Genomic DNA, 21,032 nt, shown 5'->3' on the forward strand with positions numbered 1-21,032 from the left:
CATGTATCAGCAAGAAAGAAGGGTCCGCCGGCACACGACAATCTAGCACTAAATCACAGGGTAGGTTGCAGCTGAAGGGCTACATTCAATTACAAATTTGAGCTTTCATGGAGGTGATAATGTACCAAGCAAGTCGGCGCCGTATTGAGAACCGCCTTCGTCTTGTGAACCAGGGACATGTCGGTGGTTCAGCCGCCGAGGCAATGAAGTTGTACTCAGGTGGAGATTCATGGAAGCTCATCAACGCCTTGAGAACGGATGAGGTTTAGAGCTTTCTAGAGAGAAATCTACTCAAGGTGCTTCGGATATTGCCTGTCGATAATATAGATCTTTGAAACTTTATATATATATATATATATATATATATATATATAAGTTAAAACAAGCAGACCTTTATGTACCAAACTCATTGGGAATCATCTGGGCGTATATGGATGCAGTATAAGAAAAGTAAAAACCATGTTAAAAATTTGAAAGTCAAGCTTTTTTTAAGAGACTAAAATACTTCTTAAATGAAGCAAGTACTCTCTCTTTGTTTTGTTCGTTTCCTCTCTTCCTTTGAGGGGCATAGGTTTCTTTTTAAAAAATTGCCTTTCATATTTTCAACTTAATTTTTACTATTTAATCTACTTAGAATGGCTAGAACCAACAAACAATTCCCATTAAATGTAACATATAAGAGTATGGTAGATACCTATTTTCCTATATAAAAAATTTATGTCAAAAAACTTGAAATGTCTATATAATTAAAAGCTAGAACATGGCTCACTTGAGTAGTCTAGCGTATGATCTGTCCGGATCAACTAATTCAGGGTGGTTCTGCTAAGTCATCAGTTCCTCGTCCCCTAACTTCACGCTCCTTAAGTTCGCACCTATAAAAATTTAATACTTTAATATTATGTCATTTGGATGAGTCCTCACATCTCATTTAATTAAGATCGATATCCTAGTCGATGGAACTAATCTTTGTATGTACGATTCTCGTAAACTTGAAAAGAAAGATATATATATATATATGTGTGTGTGTGTGTGTCCGGTCTTAAGGCCGATTCGTGGGACGGTGAGTTTCTTAATACATCTCGATTTACATAAAATAAAGCTCAAGAACGAGTTCTGAATGGGTGAACATTTAAATCATATACTATGGGAATTGCTGTTGGACCCATAAAATCTGACTTGGTGCCTTGAGCCTGTTTTCAATTGTACCAGGACAATATATCTCGATCTTGGGATTCTGGGAATATGGGATATTTCGAGATATGGGTGTTTCCAAACTTCCAACTCCCAAGTTGGCAATAACTCAGCCATGTCCGGATTTCCTGCAATTGAACTGGAGTGAAATCCGCTTGTCAATGTGAAAAATCATTTAGGTTCTTCACGTTTCGTTATCTGAAAACTGAGGCATGTGCACCGGTGTAGTGTAAATGGTTCGAAATTCGGATCAAATCCAGTGCCATCCTATTTGACTTTGTTGGACCCGCAATTCAAACTTGAATTTTTTTAAATAGAATTTGTAGTTGGATTGGATCTTCATCAAGTCTCCAACTCAATTCTGCAACAGGTTTCCTAAACCACTACCATGTCCAAGCTTGGTTAGGATTTGAATCCATTTTCTTCTATCCAAGGTAGTTTTGCATTAATGGATCAAATTTATGTCCTCGGTTATACTTTAATTAGATATTACCCACCTTTTATGAGGGAGCAGGAGGTTAACAATCCAATGTCAATAAAAAAGTCTTGATCTCTCCCTTATTCCACTTATATTTTGGTGTCTATAACAAAAGAGACAAAAAAGATGTCTATAAAAAAAGAGAAAGAATTCAAAGACTATGAAATTACATTTGTTTACTGCTGGATTTGATCATCGAGAATCTTTGATTCATGGATTCAAGGTCGGATGAAAGTACATCCTTTTTAATTATACAATTTTAGGTGAACAGAATTTGATCTACTACTGCCCGAAGATGGCCGACGCCTCCATCCAACCCCTAGAGAGGCCAGCTTTGGTGCATAAAGGTGTCGTCCTGGTGCACTTCAACTTGCACGTTGATGGCCTCTCCTTATATGCATGTTGCATAACAATTCTTCAACATTCCGGGTGAGCGAAAGGTATTAATCCTACCGCCCGAAAAGGGCTTGAAGGCCCTCTCGTTCCCCCTGCCTCCGGGGTTCTGGGCTGCTTTGGTGTCAGCGATAGCAACTGTGCACCATTCAACTTGGATGTCTCGTCCTACCGCCTTAAGACACAAGAACATAGCACCCACATGAATCGAACTACAGACCTGCCTTTATACAGGTCCCTAGTCCGACCAGCTACACTATGTCCCTTGAGGCAACAATTCTTCAACATTCATTCAAGCTAACATCCCAAACAATTTTGTCATTTCTGAAGCTTTTCTTGCGGCAGTCAACAAGCTACTAAGAAAAGTAAGGAAGACGCGGGGCTGTCCTAGTCAAACATGGACACGTTTACTGCAAGAGGAAAATCTTGATCATCCAAGTCTTTTCGTGTTCGTGTTTATATCATTTAATCATCCAGTATTTACTTTGTAAATTAATTAACAATGCTGATTTGGTGGATTTAAAATGAATATACATACATAGATGCTGCATGTCGTCGAATGCTTAAAATGAATTGTCATTAAAAAATAATTTGGTGTAACAATTTAACAAGAGATTACAGTGTAACAGTGGTTTATGGTGCTTTGAGCAATAATTTATGATGTTTTCAACTACGAATTTTAGTTTTTAGTCATCTATCAACATCCCACCTATTTAGTCGAGCTCGAACCTGGGTAGCTTGGTTCAACAGTCTCCAATAAACTCGTTTAAAACCTACATAAACTCGTTTTAAAATGCATATAAACAAGCTTTCTTAATGTTGCTATGATCGACTTTCAGTTATCTTATTTACCTCCTTAAATGGCAAGGCTTAATTATAAGTTCTTTAATGCTTGCTTGGGTTGGCTGGGAGTTAGTAGTGCCCCATAACCTAGCTCGATCGAGCAAGTCGACCCTAGTTCAAGCTGGTGAATTCAAGCTCATGCTAATCCTTCAAGACCCACGACAAGTTGTTGCTGCCCGGGTTGGCAGGGCTCAGATTTTGAATCCGAGTTTAGTTTGATGCAGATTGCAAAAAATATATCTTATTATTAAAGGTAGAGTCAGAACTTTTTGGTTAAGGGACACCACGCTTTGTCTTCCTACAGCTGGGTCCAGTATGGATAGGCCTGGGCATCAGGCCGGCCGAATACCGAAAACTCAACCTCAGGCTCGGCTCGGTTAAAATTTAAAAAATATATATTTAAAATATAAAATAATATATAATGAATCGTAATAAAATATTATCATTGTATATAAAATAAAAATAATAATATTTAAAAAAGTTTATCTAGTTGAACCGGGTTTAGGCGGTCCGGTGCGTTTTTTTAGGGCCCCCAATGCCTAAGCTTAAGTATGGACAGCTCTATTCGACTGGGTTCAGATTTCGATTTGGCTAGGCTCAGAACTGACTTCAATGCAAAAAGGTTTTCACCGGCCCATGTAGCATGTGGGCAACTGCCCACACTTCATGAGAGGGCTCCCCTTCTTCTCATGGGAAAATGGCATCTGATACTGATTGTTGGTGGGCACTTGCATTCAATCTCACCCGCCACCTAAATTCTAGGCATTATTTTTTTGCAAGGCCTTGATGTGATAGATCCGGCCCCTCTATTTAACTGTCATCGCCGCTGCCTTAGGTTAAACTGAGCAATAACGTGCTTGAGAACAAAGCTTTCAGCATGGCAGCTGAAGTCTTGGGAGGGCGTTGCGTCTTGAAAAGGAAAGAAAGAAAGAGTAGAAGGCTGGAAGGAACCGGAAATTGAGGCACTTCTTTTCTACTCTGTGGATTACGATGCTCCAACGATCCTTCTTATACAAGTCCTTTCGTTTAAAATGGGAAGAAATTAATGGAAGATGAGGTTACGTTGGATGAAGTACTAAGATATGATAGCAGAAGAAAGGAAAAGGGGAAAGTAGCTAGTGGGGAGTCGCTCAATTAAACAAACAGTTGGTAGGTTTGACGTCTTTATTGTGTGGAGCAACAAAGTCCTAACGGGTTGCATTCAATCGCTTCCTTGAAAGCGATGCAAAAGATGGGGCGGTGTGTGTTTCCTGTCCAAGTGATCCTCCTTAATTTCTACCTTCTTTTAATCGGCTTACAAGCAGGGCGTTCCATAGTAAGAAAATATTTTAATAAAAAAAAAGTTCATGGAAAATGTAGAGTTGTCAACGGACTGGATTCAAATCGGCTCTCTCTTTTTGTTGTTCACATATTTTGGATTTGAATATAAAGGAAGAAAAGTCATATCTGAATTTGAATCCAAAGTTGGATTTTGCAATCCAAATCAAATCTGAATCATGTTCGTACGTTCATATCTGTTATGAATCCAAATTTTGAACCGAATGTCGTCCGTTTTCAAAATGTAAGAATATGAGATATAGGATATTTATTTAAAAGTAAATCTGATCTAAATCTGAATCTAATCGGATGTTGTTTCTTGAATTCGAATTTGGTAAGATTTCTTAGTCAGATATTAATTTTTTTTGTGTACCTGATTGTTTTGAATGACTCAGTCGGATATCCGATCCAAACTCGGATATATTGACATACCTAAAAAAAAAACTTATCACTAAGTCAGATGTTTTCATTTGTCTTGCATTATTTAGTTTAATTTATTAATTAGTTATTACATTCCAATTAATTAAGCCTTATAGCTCATTATTTGTTTTATTTTGTGAACCTTTTTCTAATCCTGAATTTTCTTAATTTTTATTGTTTTTTTCCATTTTTATTAATTGGAGCAACACTGGTCTTTTGAACTTGAGACCTGAAAAGGGTAATTAATTTGGAACCGCGTAAATCAGCTGACATTTCGTGAATCCTTAATGTGATTGTTTTTAGGAGCTTTTATGTGACAAAATGGTTGATTTTATACATGTTCTTCTCAGCCATTAGAATTGGATAATTAGGGATGTCAATAAATAGGATTGAGACAATAGTTATTATCACATTATCTAATTTGACCCAGAATCGATTTCAAATTTGAATGCAAAAAATTCAAAATCATATCCAAATTTTTACTTGCCATTGAATTCACATGTCTATGAGAACTGAATATTCATGTGATATAAGAAAAACCATGTACCTTCTTCGCTTAATGAGATAGAACCAGTGAAGGGTGGCAGCGTACTGGGCGACAATATGGTCTGGCTCCTCTAACGACTCAGGTTCGAGTCTTGGAGTTGTTACTGTCACATCCTAGTGCGTTTTACCTCTAAACCGTAAAAGGTCCTAAAGCATGCTCAATGAAAACCTGGTGAAGGGAGAGGAGCCGTGTCCTTTCTTAGGAGCAGTAGAATGAACCGCTCACTCATAAAAAAAAATAAATAAATAAAAAGAGATAGAACCATACACCAAGCCCTCGATGACTTCTGCCCTTTGCTATAAATTAAATGTAAGCAGTGCATCCATTTCTTCTCTCATAAAGTGTTGAGCACAGCTCACAGGAAACTACCGTATTGCTAGTTATCTCTACTGTTGTCAATCTTTTTGTTAACTGGTGGAATTTTTGAAAGGCACTAAACTTCTGGCAACACTGCCCATGATATCGATCACTTTCAAGAAGATAGTCCTGCCATCAAGGGTTGGACTTAAAAGAGCTTGAACTTGAGCAACTTCAGAAGCTAATTAGCTCCCTGCTCTCATGGGGTAAGGCGTAGGTGCCGAGTGGGCAGCAATAAATGGCCACACAGATCAGTTGGATTAATTCCATGGTCATGCACTCTCAATTAGGGTCGAGTGTCGTATCAGATAATGTGTGTTGGGTCCACTATACATACATATATATAGTGAAATTGATAATTATTAGACCTTTAGGTGCAAAACCTATAAAAAATCATCTTAGTATTAACCTTTTTTAGATAAATCGGTAAAAAAAATTAGGAAAAAGGAGAAAATAGGATATTTTAGTCATTTAGTACAAATTAACAGCTTTTCTCTTTAATTCTCTCATCTATTTTAGATTAATCAATGGCCAAGATGATTCATGATAGGTTTGGTAATGAAGGGTGTATATATATATATATATATATAAAGAAAGAGAAAAAAATAGAAAGATTGATAAATAGTAGAAACTTAAATGCTAGATGAATAAGAAACAATCTGTTGAGAGAAAAGTAAGAAGACAAATACAGTGTGACGCTTTATTAGTTTACCCTTTTTTTTTCTTTGTTTTTCTCTCGGACACTAAAAAAAAACGGTGACTAAGGTTGTTCCTTGTTCATCTAAGATCCAATTATCTAGCACCTAACTCTCTCTGCTACTTTTGGGTTGGCTGTTTCATGGATCATTCGTTGTGACCTTTGGTTCTCTAACCCTTCCTTCCATGTTATGGTTTTCACTTACCTTGCTCTTTTTTACTGGCTACATCAACACTTTAGATCATCTCCAACGTCTTGGTATTCATTTAGCTAACCAGTGTCTTCTTTACCTCTCCAGTGTGGGGTCAAGACACTACCTTTTTATTAACAGCCCTTTCTTTTGCCAGCTATTTGCCACCGCTGGCCTTCCTTCTCCCATACACTCCCTTCTTCCCTCTCCCCAAGGCAGCTTCCTCTCTTTTCACCTTTACCTTCAGTCAGCAGTGGGTGGCATTTTACTTGGCAGACTTGGCTCATTTGTTGTTGGTGGCTAGTTTGGGAAGAGCGCAACAATCATATGTTTAGTGACACAGCAGAGAGAGTCATTACTGTTGGATGTGTCGTGAAGAGAGATGTCCACTTTGCCGTTCACATTGGCCATAGGATGACTTCCACCTTGTGTTTTTTTGCTCTTGTTTTCTTTGTTACTTTACTTTTTTGCCGCTTTCACCTTTTCCTTTTATTACTTGTTGTTGGGTGACGCCTTGTCACTATTTTTGTCTTGAATCAATTCTCATTTTGTCCTCTCTCTCTCTCTCTCTCTCTCTCTCTATATATATATATATATATATATATATATATAATTTCCTTTGAGCTTTTTAAATTTTCTACATGTACCATTATGAGGGCATTTGATTACGCTGAATTTGAAATCCATGGATCTGATGCGGAACTGAGTTGCATGTTTTTGCTTATATTGCAAAAGGCACGCCTAAGATCCACGCTTAGGACTCTTATTTTACTTATTTGAATTGAGAAAAAATCAGATTTAAGATCGGAAGGGGGTGGGTCTGATCCTAAATCTTTGGCTCTCAACTCCTCATGATCTCAAACCCTAATCTCCATAGGTTGCTTTACTGGAGATCAACTTTTGAATTGCGGGAATCTAACATGTACTAAGTCGTTTTTGGCAACCCAAAAATTATATGCTGAATAGATACATATTTTTACATTAGTTTGTTTTTTTAACTAACAATTTACATATCAATGTGCTTCTAAATAAAATTTCTGGCTCTGCGCGGCCAGCACGGTCCGCCCCGATTGAATGATCAGATGGTCCAAAAAGACGTGACTGCGATTTATATGGTTTAGAACAACTTTTGATTCACTTTCCTCTTTGGAATCACCTTTTGGATCATATAATTGTAAAGCAGATGAAGCATATTCAAAGGCGCCCAGAACTCTATGGCTTCCACTCCTTTGAGCAATAAAGTGCGGTTTGCAGATCTCCTCATGTTGAGATAAAGCGAGAAAAGTACACGGATATCCCATTCCAATCCACTTCAGATTCGAATAAATGAAATGGGATGTCCCGAACTTTTCCTTTTGGAATTCCTTTGTCATGATTCTCCAAAACCCACCTCCAAAATGAGAGCGATGTTCCTTGCTTTTTGTTTGAGAATTTGAGATGGAAATCCGTTCTCATACTTGACTGGAACCATTTTATGAAGCCAAAATTAAAAAAAAAAAAAAAAATAGTTTGAATTCTCATGGTTGATATCTATAGTCAAGTCTTCGGCATCTAAGTCATTCCATTGTAAAGACATCCGCATTTAAGTCGTTTGATTGATAGATAGAACACTTGATCGGAGACTAGAGTTTTCTTTTCCAAGCGTTTTATGGTGGGAGTGAAATGTGTGGAACACAAAAAACGTACTCTTCTCCAACAAATTCTATGTATTTTTGAGAGGTGTTTGTTTCTCGCTCTTAGATTGACTAGGTAAGTAAGTCAATCTAAAGAGTATGATATAATTATAGATATTATTTTTAAATTCAATAAGTAAATGCTATATATAATCACATCTTATTTATTGGAATCTTCTTCCAACATGTGTTATAAGAGAGTATGTTTAAAGAAACAATGTTTTTAACAAACACCTTCCAAAGAAACTCATCATTCCTTGGACACCAAATACAAGTGTTGTGGACGCCCCTTTTTTTTTTTGAAAGAGGATGGTGTTCATTCTTCAAGACATTACCTGGGATGCAGTAACTCGAGGGGAATTATATCAGTTGTTCTTGGGACATAATCTTCCACATTGATCAAAGATTCGACAAGGGGTTGGATAGAAACTTGGGCTCTCTATCAGATCGGTGAGTCTCTTCTGCTCATTCGGAAAAGATTCCATTTGAGCCAAGCCCACATGTTGTAGTCATAATCAAAAGATAAATCTCTCCCCCAGGTCAAGTGCAGTCATCCTCCCCTTTGGCTTAATGAATGCACAACTTTTGCTTGAGAACTTGACACAAGAAATGTGTTTTAATTGATAATTGCGCTTGGTTTGCCTTTTGCTTTTTTGCTTTTACTAAGATTCTCTCCCTTAAACCATACTGTGTTAATCTCACCACCCATTCTTCGAATAAAGTTGTCACTGCAGATGTACGATCTCCATCTTCTGAATCTCGAAGTACCGTGAAGCTTGGCTTGTAGTTCATTTACAAATCATAATAAAACTGGCTTTATTTACTAGAAAAAATAATTTAAAAGCCTAATGTTGGGTGTCTAATGGTTGTGGTTACATAATTAGGATTGTTACTGAATTTCTTCTGTTCTGAAGTATCAAAAATCTCTCAAGCGTTCCATTCACACATTTTAGAGCAATAATATCAAGAACATAACCTCTTAAGGCCATGACTTATTGCAGAAACTGCGGGTGCGTGGTCACCATGGTATATGTATGCCCCCAAAACTCCCAAACTTGATTGAAGAAAGCTTGAATGCTTGATTTCTCCGCATTGGATCTGTCTTCCCAAACTTAAACCTTCTATAATCGTATAGAAAATCTTGAAATGTTCTATACAGTGATCATAATCTCCACAAGTAGCAAACAAGTTATCCAGCAATCAAACATGGCCTAAAGAATACCATCTGCCCATGTGAGAAGCCAATTTCCATTACACACTCATCTAGTAACTGATGGAAAACATGCTGCTGCAGGCCCCTCTCTCTCTCTCTCTCTCTCTCTCTCTCTCTCTCTCTCTAATAAAATCGCTTTAGGTCTAGCTAATTGAAGAACATTCATCTTCCTGAGGAGTAATGAACTCAGCTTTGGTATTTCCAGAAGTGATGATCTAGCTTTGACTTTCCCCTTCGGGTTTCAAACTCGCTAAAGAGGAGCTACCCACTGTATAACCTCAATCAAAGAGCACATGGGGAGGATAAGATCTGATGGAACCCGCCACGGCCAATGACTGAAGTTCTCTCTTTAATTCGTCCAGCCATGTACGTGTTGGCTTCAGACACTTGTCCGAAGCGGAAAAAGAGAAAAGGAAAGTCGAAAGAAATTGTAATAGAGACTACAGCTTAAAACTTTCTCCAAAGCAAATGGTTTTCATTTCCTGCCCATAGAAGAAGAATCATGCTTCTTTTTTAAATTCATTTCACGCCCACCATCTTGACGACGATCAGAAATCGACCTATCACGCGCCATCTATATCTTTCTTTGCTCTTTTGTATGCATTTAAAAAAGGAACTTGTTTCTTGAATAGTCCATTCCCAGTTCCTCGAAAGTTTGTCGTGGCTCACTGAAAAAGATAGCAGGATCTTGGGTAGGATGGAATGCAGAACCGCTCCACCTTTGTCATTCATTTGAAGGGGATCAGTGCGAGGTCCTTTTCTGAAACCTTTCCTAGTAGCTAGAAGCCTAGAACTTAGTTCAGTATACCAATAATCTTCTGCTCAAGTTGCATTAATCTGTTCAATCTGTTTTCCTTTCATAGGCCAAATTGAGTTAAGAAGATCTTACCAGCCTACCAGTTTATGCCAAGAGATGTTATCCCGAAGTTTAGACATCTTTCAATTTGAGGATTGTTAAGTCTAAAACTCTAAACATTCTGAAACTTTTGATGGTCTTCTGTCCAACCCCATAGCTAGGGAGAAAGAACTCCAGCTGCAGCTTCTTTTGTTGCCGTGCTTACCTGTTTTCTTACCAGATCCAATAACTATAATATCTCATCTTCTGTCTTTTGTCATTACATGCGTTCCGTTTGATTCTAATAATGACAGCCTCCCTTAAAACCAAAAACAAGTAGAAAAAACAAAGCTGTTTCAATATACTGAAAAGCATTGCTGTCATGCTACGTCAGCGCCAGCAGCTTTATCAATAATTTATAGAGCGGCACCACACGCCCTGATCGTCAAGCCACGTCTGTTTCAACACCATTATTTGGCCAGACGCAAGAAAGGAGGTAAAATGCAAGAAAATGGGCACTCGAGAGTTTTGCTCCCGAGAGATCACCGGAGCAGAAGATAGTGAACAGAGGCAACTAGAACAGAGCATGGTAAATCAGAATTTCCGGCATACTGGAAAAAGAACGTTGTTGGTCTTGACAGTTTCCACTCCTTAGCGGTCATTCGATGTGAGAAACAGAATGGCCGATTCACTAGATCGGCACTCTGATCTGCTGTTCCACCAATTTGGCGGAACAGTGAAACACCAATCAACGACCTCTTAAGGCTGCTGTTCTAAATCTGAGGCTAATGTGTGATTGTGTAGTTTAATGCTTTAAAAACAAGAGCACAATGGACGGATTAGGACATATCAAATTCGTGCTTGAGCCTTCTCCCAACTGAAAGAACTTTCACATTAACTATCCTGACCATTATTGGGTCTCGAGCTTCCTGTTATACCAATCTTGGAAGCCTAACATAAGAAATTTAGCTAGAACGTCGTGAACTGGTCACGTGGTTGATGAATTGTAAATAATGAACCCAAGTGCATAATGACAATGGAGGATGGTCTTGAAGGATTGAACTTTGGGGTAAAGGAAGCCCACAATTGCTGTGAAAAACAGATTCTGACAGATTCCCTCCCGGGCCTTGCTTCCGAGAAACGATTGACATGTGAAAATGAAATAAAAATGCATACCATTACTCATATATTTAATACTTTTCTACCTGTTTACACTTTACACCCAAAAGAAATGCATAAGCGACACCCTATCTCAATATCATGGAAATTTTAAGACAGGAGGTTTCAAGACAGCTCTGAGTCGTCACTCATTCAGGACATGTGATATATTCATATTAGCAACCAGGCTTTGCATAATCCATGACTAAACGTTACACACTTGAATCATTTTACATCTGATAAAACTTACCCACATTATATATCCTACATGCGCAAAAAAATCACATTTCACGCATTTATGCTATGGAAGCAACTCCATGGAACAAAGGAAGCAAAGATAAAATGGAAAATGTAAATGGGTTTCAATCCATCCTGGGCATAAACTCCTTTTATGGATGAACGCCATCCTTGTCATGCTGTTCATGAGTACTTTCTCGTGTCCCCGGCCTTCGGCAGCAACAAGCGTCTGACGAAATCACTACTCTTTCATCCTCAAACAGAGAGCCAATCTCTTCCAGTGTCTTGCCTTTGGTTTCAGGCAGAAACATGTAGAAGAAAAGGGCACCGAGTGCTGCTATTCCTGAGAAGAGGAAGAAGGTTCCACCCACTGAGAGGGCCTTCACCATGGAAAGGAAGGACATGGACACGACTCCACTAACCACTCTGTTGACAGACAGGGCCAAGCCGGAGCCCTGGGCTCGCAGCCTCAACGGGAACACCTCCGACGAGTAGACCCAGTTTATAGGGCCCATCCCTATGGAGAAGAAGGAGACGTCAGCGCAGATGGCAACAATGGACAGGGCAATAGTCCAGGTGAATTTAGTAGCTTTTCCGGCTTTTTCGATGAGCTTAGAGCACACGCCCAGCGTGAAGAGTGACGCTGCCATCCCGCAGGAGCCCGTTAGCAGCAGCGGCCTCCTTCCCACCCTGTCTAGGAACAAGGCGGAGATGATCACAAAGGATGTCTTCACAAGTCCCATTATTATGGTCACAGCCACCAGATGCTGCTTCTTTTGGATGCCGGCCGCCTTGATCACCTCCGGCGTGTAATACACCACGGCGTCGTTCCCAGATGCCTGCATAAAGATGTTGAGTCCGATGGCTACCAATAGGATCCGCCGCACGGCTCTTGAGGGGCTCACCAGCAGCTCCCTCCACACGCTCTTCTTGCCTGCTTCCAAGCTTTCCTGCCTTGCTGCTGCCACTATCTCCGCCAGCCGGGCCTCTGCTTCTTCGCCATCCACTGAAGTTCTGTCCAGCACTTTTTTGGCTTCGCCCGTTCGACCTTGAGCCACCAACCATCTAGGGGACTCCGGCATGGCTATCAGCCCGATTATTAGCATCGCAGCAGGAATGCCGGCAACTCCGAGCATCAGTCTCCAATTCAGGTGTTCCGGCAGACCGGAAAAAGCATAATTGAGAATGTAGCCCACCAGGATACCCACGGTGATGAACACCTCAGGCAAAGATGTGAGCAATCCCCTGGTTGAAGCCGGTGAAACCTCGGCAGTGTAAACGGGCCCCGTCATCAGAGAGTACCCAACACCAATGCCCGCGACTGCCCTTCCAACCATAAGGATGACGAAGGAGTTCGCTAGGCTCATGGACAGCGCACCCACGAGGAAGGTGGTAGAAGCTATGACCATGGTGTATCTCCTTCCTATCCAATCTGCAGTCTTTCCTGATACCATGGCACCAAACAGGGAGAAGAAGTTAAGTGATCCCACCAAGATTTCTTCCTGTGTGGAACTTATCCTGAGATCCTCCTTGATGAACAGAATTGCTCCGCTCATCACGCCAATATCTGCATCAGTCAATGGCAAATACAATCTGTTTCAGTTCGTTGGTAGAAGATGAATTGTTCAATTTCTGCACCTTTTTTGCATAAAAACGAATTGGAAAGAAAACAGGAACTCCAATTATAAGAAGATAACACTCACCATAACCCAAGAGGATTGAATTCATGGAAGCCAGGACAGCACAAGCAAATGCATACTTGCTTAGAGGCGCCTTCCCCTCGCTGCGGCTGCTGCTTGCAGGTGTGACAACCTCTCCCTGCTGGCTCTTTTCCAGCTCCACTCTGACTGCTTCCCGTCTCTCGTCCTCCGGAGCCATCATCCCTGCACGCCCTCTGTAGTCCTCTGAAGCTGAACACGGCAGACGAACAGCAAGGGTGGTGCGGCGATCCTCGGATCCGTTGACTGTATAAGAGAAGTGTGGATCGTGGGAGTCTTCTCTTTATGTCACCGCGCCATTATCCTCAGAAGAGCCACGTGCTCTCGGAAGCCTATGTGTCAAGAGGCCCACCAGCATGGCCCAGCAGAACGGTGAAGATCAGAGAACCTGGAAGGAATGCGTTCGGCCATGGCCACTCTACAAGAAAAGGCAGCGTGATATACCTGCGGCTTAACGGATTCAACCAAAACGGGCGAATTTCTCGCTGAGATTGCAGTTATTATTTTCTTTTTGGATTATTCAGTATTACTTACAAGGTCTTAAACCTTACCCCTATTGTGGTATTCTTAAATTTCGGGATTACCATCTCAGTAGTCGGAGTGTAAATCCATTTATTGTGGATGAGGCCCTAATAATTATTACTATATAACAAACGCATTTCCATTCAAAGGCTTCATCGTTATCTACATCCGTTAAACGGAGCCCACAACTAGTATGGTTTAAACACCTGTTTCTTTAACTAGGTAACCTCCTCAAGCACAAGGCTAGTATGGTTTAAACACCTGTTTCTTTAACTAGGTAACCTCCTCAAGCACAAGCCTACTTATTTTTTATTTAATCATGGAAACAAATAGGAGGAAACATAGGCCCTCAAAGGCTCAATATGAGAGCTAATAACAGGATAACTAAGAAGAAAAACTACGGACACATTTCGACGATATTTTATTAAGCAAGTAATAGTTATAATGCTAATTTGGAAAAGTGACACGCTTTAAGGGAACAAAAGTGACACGCTCACAGACGCGAGGTATCTAAAAGGGATAAGATATAATGCTAATTGGGAAAAGAATAAAAAATGTAATACATGAAAACAGTCTTACAGAATATCCTTTTCCCCTCCATTCATGTGCTTTAAAGCGACTTTCCATCTCCCGGAAAGGCAATTCTCATGAAAACGGATTTTCATGGAAAAGGTAAACTTGTACTTAAGAAGGCTAGACCATTTTTACCTGCCGCTGTAAAACCAGGAAGGTGGACCCCGTGATGAGCTGAAAAGTGGGACAACTCCCAAACAATCTACCCTTTCACACCCAATCTGACCACATTCCTCCTCCCCCTGCATCGATACGTTTACAACCCAACTTTGTACCAATTACCTTCCGCGTTCAAAGCTCCGCTAGCTCACTAGTCTCCCCTGTCCAAATCTTAAGGGCAGCGCCTCGATTCCACCCTCTGTTTGTTAAACTTAAAGAACTGATGGAGTAGCCTGTACACCTCCCCAAAATTTGCTGTCACAGAAACTAGACGAGCTTTTATCCACCCCGGGAGCTTCTTCACCGGCGGCTCAGATGAGCTTTTCTTGGATGCATAGCGTGAGTCCACCAGCAATATCGCAGCATAGTCATCAATGTGTCTAATCGCTCTACCTGCTCTCAATTCCAACAGAGAAGAAGAAAATGGTCGAGATTACCATTTAAACAGGTACAGCAGTAACCCACATAAATTTAAAAGGCTCTAGTACCTTCACCATCGACTATGAACAGTGAAGATCCAAGGTCAACATCACCAGCATTGACGGTGATGTGAACAAAACTTCCCCAATTTTTAGCCCCACCCTTAGCCGTGGAATATAGTTAGATGGGAGATAAGGTCTTGGGAATGTTATAACAATTTCTTACTGTGATTTAGCAGATCAGTAGATCTGCACTCCACAAACAGACATAAAGAAACAATGGTCTTGCCTTTTTCTAGGGATACTTAAAGTTTTAAAGAAAGAAAATTCAAGGGAAAGAAGACAATGATTACCGATTGATTGATTCACAGCTTTCATGCATAGATTTTCATAGTACTCCCTCCCCCTTAGCTTGCAGCTTCTCAGTATGTCCAGGCTCGTGTCCCTGCCGTATCCTCGAATCCTGTGATTGTCAAAATTGGAACTGCTACAACCTGTGGTCCCATAATCAGATGATCCAGAACCTTCAATGTACTTTATTCTCTCGATCAGCTCCACATCTGAAGGGCTCGGATAAGGAAGACCAACCATGACCACGCACCGGCCCAACCCATCACTAAAATTGATTCCCTCTGAGACCTTTCCTCCCACCACAGCCAGAAGCAGTGCACCGTTGTGCACGGCCCCTGTCGTTGCACCCTTGTTGCTACATGCTGTCACAGCGTCCCTGTATTCTTTTAGGATAGCTTCCACGTCCACGCTACCTCTGGGCTCTCTGAATAGTCGCTTCCTCTTCTGGATTCTTTCCAGAAGACCTGCCGACTTCCATGCATCATAGACCTTTCTTTCGTATTCAAATGATGGAAAGAACACTATGATCCCTTCAGGAACCACAGCCAATATATTGCAAATCAAACGCCCAAGCTCTTCAATCTACAAGGAACAACAAAAAGAAGGTATTGCTAATGTTTTAAGTCGAGAAAAAACAACAAAAGACTTTCATACTGGTTGTCCTTTTGCAGAGGTCAGCTGTCCTGTGCATGCGTAGCATGTGCGGTCCTAAACAAGGCTTAAGTCATGAAATATGGTGTAATGTACGCAGCCACCTTTGCATGTTTACTAAGAAATTATTTTCTCACTCTCTGTCTGTCCTCTAAATTAGAAAAAACTTTTGGGTTCGAAAAGCTTGCTGAGTGATTGGAATTCGGATCACTAAAAAAGCAGGTTGGTCTAAACTTCAAACTCTAAGACTTAAAATAAATAATGAGAGGAAAAGTGCGTTCAACATACTTTTAAATCTGATTAAAAAGGTAAAACTTGCAATTAATTTTCTACATAATGAGATACAAGTATCTATGTTCCATATGCACGTGGTGTGTATGTGTGGTGCATGTCAGGACGTGTACTGCCATGCTTATAACATGTAACTTGTAAGTTACTCTGGAAGAAGTGATCAACAAACTTACAGACTAAAGTATTCAGTGAATTAAGACGAAGCATCTATATGCACCAAAAGGACATTAGGTCCATTTTTTTTATTATGCACATTTACAGCATGCTATATATCGAGATAATAAAAGGCTTTGCATGGAAAAGTTTTCAGGAAACAACTAATTTCAAATAAAACTCTTCTGAAATGCAAAAACTGGATTTCGCCAGTTGCTTCCTATGAACAGTTCAAGCTTTATAGAAGCTTACCCACAAAGTACCAGAATCTTACCATATCAGTAGAACTTCTTGAATGATAGCTGAAATCAAATGTCCTACCCGTTGGACCACAAGAGACTGCAATTGGCAAGATACTTTCTGAAGGGACGATATGATTACAGGAAAAAAATGCAGCCGCTCCTTGGGTAAACATGGAAAGAGCCGCTCCTTCATCTCCTCTATGGGCTGAAGTGTTCCACCAGCCAAAACAACGGCACGAGCTTCATCCATGATCTGTAGCAAAGCTTCATGTAGTTAGGACTTCCATGTGTGCAGTAAAGGAGTGCACCGATAGACACTTTTAAGTTCTTGTCTAACTGAACCTCTGAAAATATTTTTTCTCCAGCAAGCATGACAAATTTCAGAAACCCCTCATCCTGCTGCTCAGGACAGGATAGTTTTTGCCTTGAAACTATGATCCTCCCTTCAAAGTCTCTACTTGATAATGAGATCAAGAAAGTTGCAATAGCCTGGAAGCTAGATTGGATGCTAGCAGCACCATCCTTATAAGCATCATTAGTAGCTGAGTCTTCACTAGAGGAAGCCATTTTGCTGTTAAAACCACTGACCTGAAAATTAACAATGAAAAGGGAAACAGCAGTAATCAAAGAAAAACGAGAGATGAAAATGGTCTTCTTTTTTGGTTTTCATGGGAACAATAGGGATGAAGATTTGAAAGCCACAATCCAGAATACCTTATTAATGATATTGCTTTCCTTTATATACTCCATCAGTTTAACAAAATTAATGTTGTCAATATCTAGTGAAAAAAGGAAATCATTGATCGCCATAGAATAATCACAAAATTGCTTCTCCTTGACCATTCGATCGTTGCCTTTAACAGGGCTAGTATCATCAAACTCGATAACCTTCCCACCAAGCAGCAGCTGAAGGAAAGACTCAACAAGAATAATGATGGTTTGGATATATCGCCTATTTCCAGCTCCCAAACGGTCCTGAAACCTTTCCAGGTACAGCCTTAGACTCGAGCCCACATGTTCCAGCTGCAAAATGCACACGTCTTTACTCGTAACCAACTGAAAATTGTAATTCCCAGAGATTGGGTCAAGAAAGAACAAACCTGTGATTTTGTCACTTTTGAGTTGTACATATTCGTAAGAGAGTCTGCCAAATTGTGAGCTTCATCTATAATGATTATGCTGTTTCTCAGGCTTAGTCCCAGTGATTCACGAGAAGATTTCAACAAAAGAGACTGATAAGGCAGGACTACTAGATCAGCTGCCCGGATCATGCTTCTTGACCCATAGTAAGGACAGGTATTGATCTTGTGTCCAAGCTGCACAGCATCTTCTATATCTAATGCACCCATTCGAAACATCTCATCTCTGTACTGTTTCTGTAACTTTCTCTTTGACAACATGGGACAGCCAGATGAAGGCTTAGCATGATTCGATTTACCATTATGCTTTACCTGCAAGGCACACACCATCCAGAAGGCCCATTAATAAACTAAGTAGCCAAGATTGTCTCTTTACATGCATCAGCTACAGGTCATATGTGCATCAGCACGCAAAGAGCAACAAACGCGGAATTTAGAAGGGGCAAATACTATCACGCTTAAAAATAGAGACAAAGTAAACGACTGAACGTGTTTAAGGTTTCAAGTTACCAAGTACTAAACCTTTATTCTGCATTTAGGCTTTCCTTTGCTTTTGTTTTTCTGCAGCTCCAAACAGCGCTCGTTGATCCGATTCAAACTGCCAAGTTTTAGAACATCTGAAAATATGTAAAAAATGTCAAAAGTTAGTGGTTGAGAATTAAACAGTGATTGTCTCGTTAAGCTATCAATTATTAATTTAGTCCTCGCGACCAAAATAATCACCTTCCAATAAGTAACAATGGTTTCCTCGTCGCATAAAGGCCGTAAACCATTTGGGCTCGAAACTGGAACTACACGATGGCATGGAGCACCTAAGCTGCGCAAATAAGTTTCCTTTTCTATTTTATTTCTAACACTTCCATTTATATCTCTCCCCAGCCTACTTCCTTCTTTCCTTTGTTCTTATTTAGGTGCTGCAGCCTTCTACTTTGCGCTAGTCTGAACCTCTAGACAGATTAAGCATGTCTAGGACTCTAGGGCAGAAAGGACAGAAAATGGGAGTTGATCGGACTGAAATACAAAAAGATCAGTACGTCACACACACACACAGGTAGAGGATCAAATGGGAATAAGATTAGAAAACAGGACGACAAGAAGTTATAGAAAGTACAAATAAAACATGGAAAGAAAAACAAAATACTACAGAAAGAACATGGAGAAAACAAAAAACAAGGCAACGTGTCAGCGCAGAGAAACAGAGAAAAAAAAAAAAATGCCCAGAGAACAGCCAGTTAGTGGCATGAAGCTGGCGGTGACTGATACAATGTGCAAGATGGACGTCGCTCTGGATTCGATAGCAGAAGTAGGCAAAAGGACAAGCCAAATCCGTGAAAACCTGATGAATACATGCAGATCTACCGCCAACAACAAATGAGCGAAAAGTGAGCCCAACACTTCGACGAAGTAGGGGAGGAGGAAAGGAGGAGTTGGCAGGGCGTGCAGAGGTCAGCTAAAGCTGAAGGCAAGAGGCTGAAGAAGGGACAGGTGGCAAAAAGAAGGTGATGGGTCTTAGCAGCCGAGTAGCGAAGAGGAGCACAGTTGGCAAGGTGGATATTCAGACGCTGAAGATGATCGAAGGTTAAGAAGCCTGTAATTGTTAAAGCTCAAGAAAAATGCACAATTTGTTTTAGCCTGTACCGTCAAATGGGCCTATATAACGGTTATCATCCGACATCAGCCTATATAGATACAATTCTGATAAAAATGCGGTAAAGCAACAAGCATGATAAGGATGAACCATGGTATCTGTATGTTTATGTCATTGTTTGCCTAACCTTTTCTTTCCACTTATGTGCTAATAAATTTGTTGCCTCGCTATACTCTCACATACATCTTGGAACTCCAATGCTCTCCAAACACATTGCTTGCGGCTGGTGGAAATTCTCAATGACAACATTCGATATCTTACGGAACTATAGAGCGCTTGAGCTCTGATTTCAGAACCAAAAAGCAGAAGGTTGATTCCTTTGCCTAGGGAATGATAAACTGAACCCGATGCATGAAGGCGACATTTCCTATAGGAAGATACTGAGGTTTTGTACGAGAAATGGGAATCTTCAGCAGCGTGCGGGAACATCTCTTGATGAGTTATAATGAACAATCATTTGGTCTAGAAAAAAATAGCTTAACTAAGAATATAACAAAAATGGTCCGGTAGAAAACTACCATTAGAGAAACCGAGATTAGCGCAGGAAAGATTGCCAGGCAGGAAAAACTAATCACCTGCATTTATGCACATATTCTGCCTGGAACCCAAGCAGACGGCCTTCAACTCCGAATCAAAAACAGTCCTTCGCAATTCCTTCACAAACTGAGAAAGCTGAGAATGCGTTCTACTGCAGAAATAAACTTTCATAGCCGCTTCCTCATCATCCTCATCATCACCATCCCCACTGCTAGTGTCGCTTGCATCCCCAGCCGCCTTCCTCTTCACCGCCCCCTCCTCCTCACCGCTCTCATACTCGTCCACTAAGAACTCCAATTCCTTGTCCTCCAATCCTTCCGCTTTCTTCTTGAACCCTTTACCGGATAAGTTTCGTCGACTTCCATCGATCTCGCCTATGCCCTTTACATCCCTCGATTTCTTAGTTCTTTGTTGAATCGATTGCTGCCCTTGACGAACGCTAGTGCGCTCGTCGTCAATTTTCGGAACGAAATCCCTCATCCAATCTGGTTCGTCACCGTCAGCATCGCGGGGATCCCCACATGAGGCCTGCCCTTCCCTTCTCGCTGTCGCACCGTCATTGGTGGAAGGACGTGATCGCTGATCGACAACCCATTGCAAAGCACTGCATATAATGCTGAGGGTTTTTCCAGTCCCTGAATATCACAAATAGACAAGACAAATTGAAAAAAAAAAAAAAAAAGATAGGAGGAGAATCGAAGAACCCTCTGTAAAGAAGAAAATGAAGGAGCACGAAATATCTGGCTGCCTGTTGGACTTTCGAGCATGGCGACGCCACCCTTCTCGATGGCATCATACAGAGCTCTCATGAATTCCGTCTGAATCGAATAAGGCGTAAAGGGGAATGCCGGGAATTGGATCTCGTTTCCTCCTCCGTCTTCCGGCGCCATCCCTCTCTCTCTCTCTCTCGCCCGACTCGCTTGCCCCTTCCCTTTTCCCGCCAGTTTCTTGCTTGTGTGACCGCCGATGGGGCTGCTAGACGGATCGGGTATGTATGATAACGGATCGGATATACACCCGAGGAACTCATACGTCAAAAATTGTCCTGAACCAAGTTTAAGCGCGCCAGTAGCTGTGGAG

At 40.8% G+C, this 21,032-nt stretch overlaps 2 protein-coding genes across 2 annotated transcripts; both read right to left on the minus strand.

Annotated features, from left to right (window-relative positions):
- Positions 1-11,312: 11,312 nt before the first annotated feature.
- Positions 11,313-14,152, minus strand: LOC116256171 (polyol transporter 5-like). The gene is made up of 2 exons (XM_031632429.2): positions 13,253-14,152; positions 11,313-13,116 (listed from the first exon to the last, which is right to left on the minus strand). Exons 1-2 carry the CDS (start codon positions 13,428-13,430, stop codon positions 11,702-11,704), a joined length of 1,593 nt encoding a protein of 530 aa, XP_031488289.1. The 5' UTR covers positions 13,431-14,152; the 3' UTR covers positions 11,313-11,701.
- A 144-nt stretch (positions 14,153-14,296) lies between these two features.
- LOC116256170 (uncharacterized) lies at positions 14,297-20,884 on the minus strand. Its single transcript, XM_031632428.2, is given in 10 exon segments — positions 14,297-14,914; positions 15,294-15,873; positions 16,661-16,779; positions 16,782-16,881; positions 16,971-17,216; positions 17,343-17,651; positions 17,729-18,079; positions 18,290-18,384; positions 19,991-20,587; positions 20,701-20,884. Coding segments are annotated over 10 exon segments (2,760 nt in total). The 5' UTR covers positions 20,843-20,884; the 3' UTR covers positions 14,297-14,693.
- Positions 20,885-21,032: the final 148 nt, after the last annotated feature.

The sequence above is a fragment of the Nymphaea colorata genome, chromosome 6, assembly GCF_008831285.2.
Source record: "Nymphaea colorata isolate Beijing-Zhang1983 chromosome 6, ASM883128v2, whole genome shotgun sequence".
Lineage (NCBI taxonomy): Eukaryota > Viridiplantae > Streptophyta > Magnoliopsida > Nymphaeales > Nymphaeaceae > Nymphaea > Nymphaea colorata.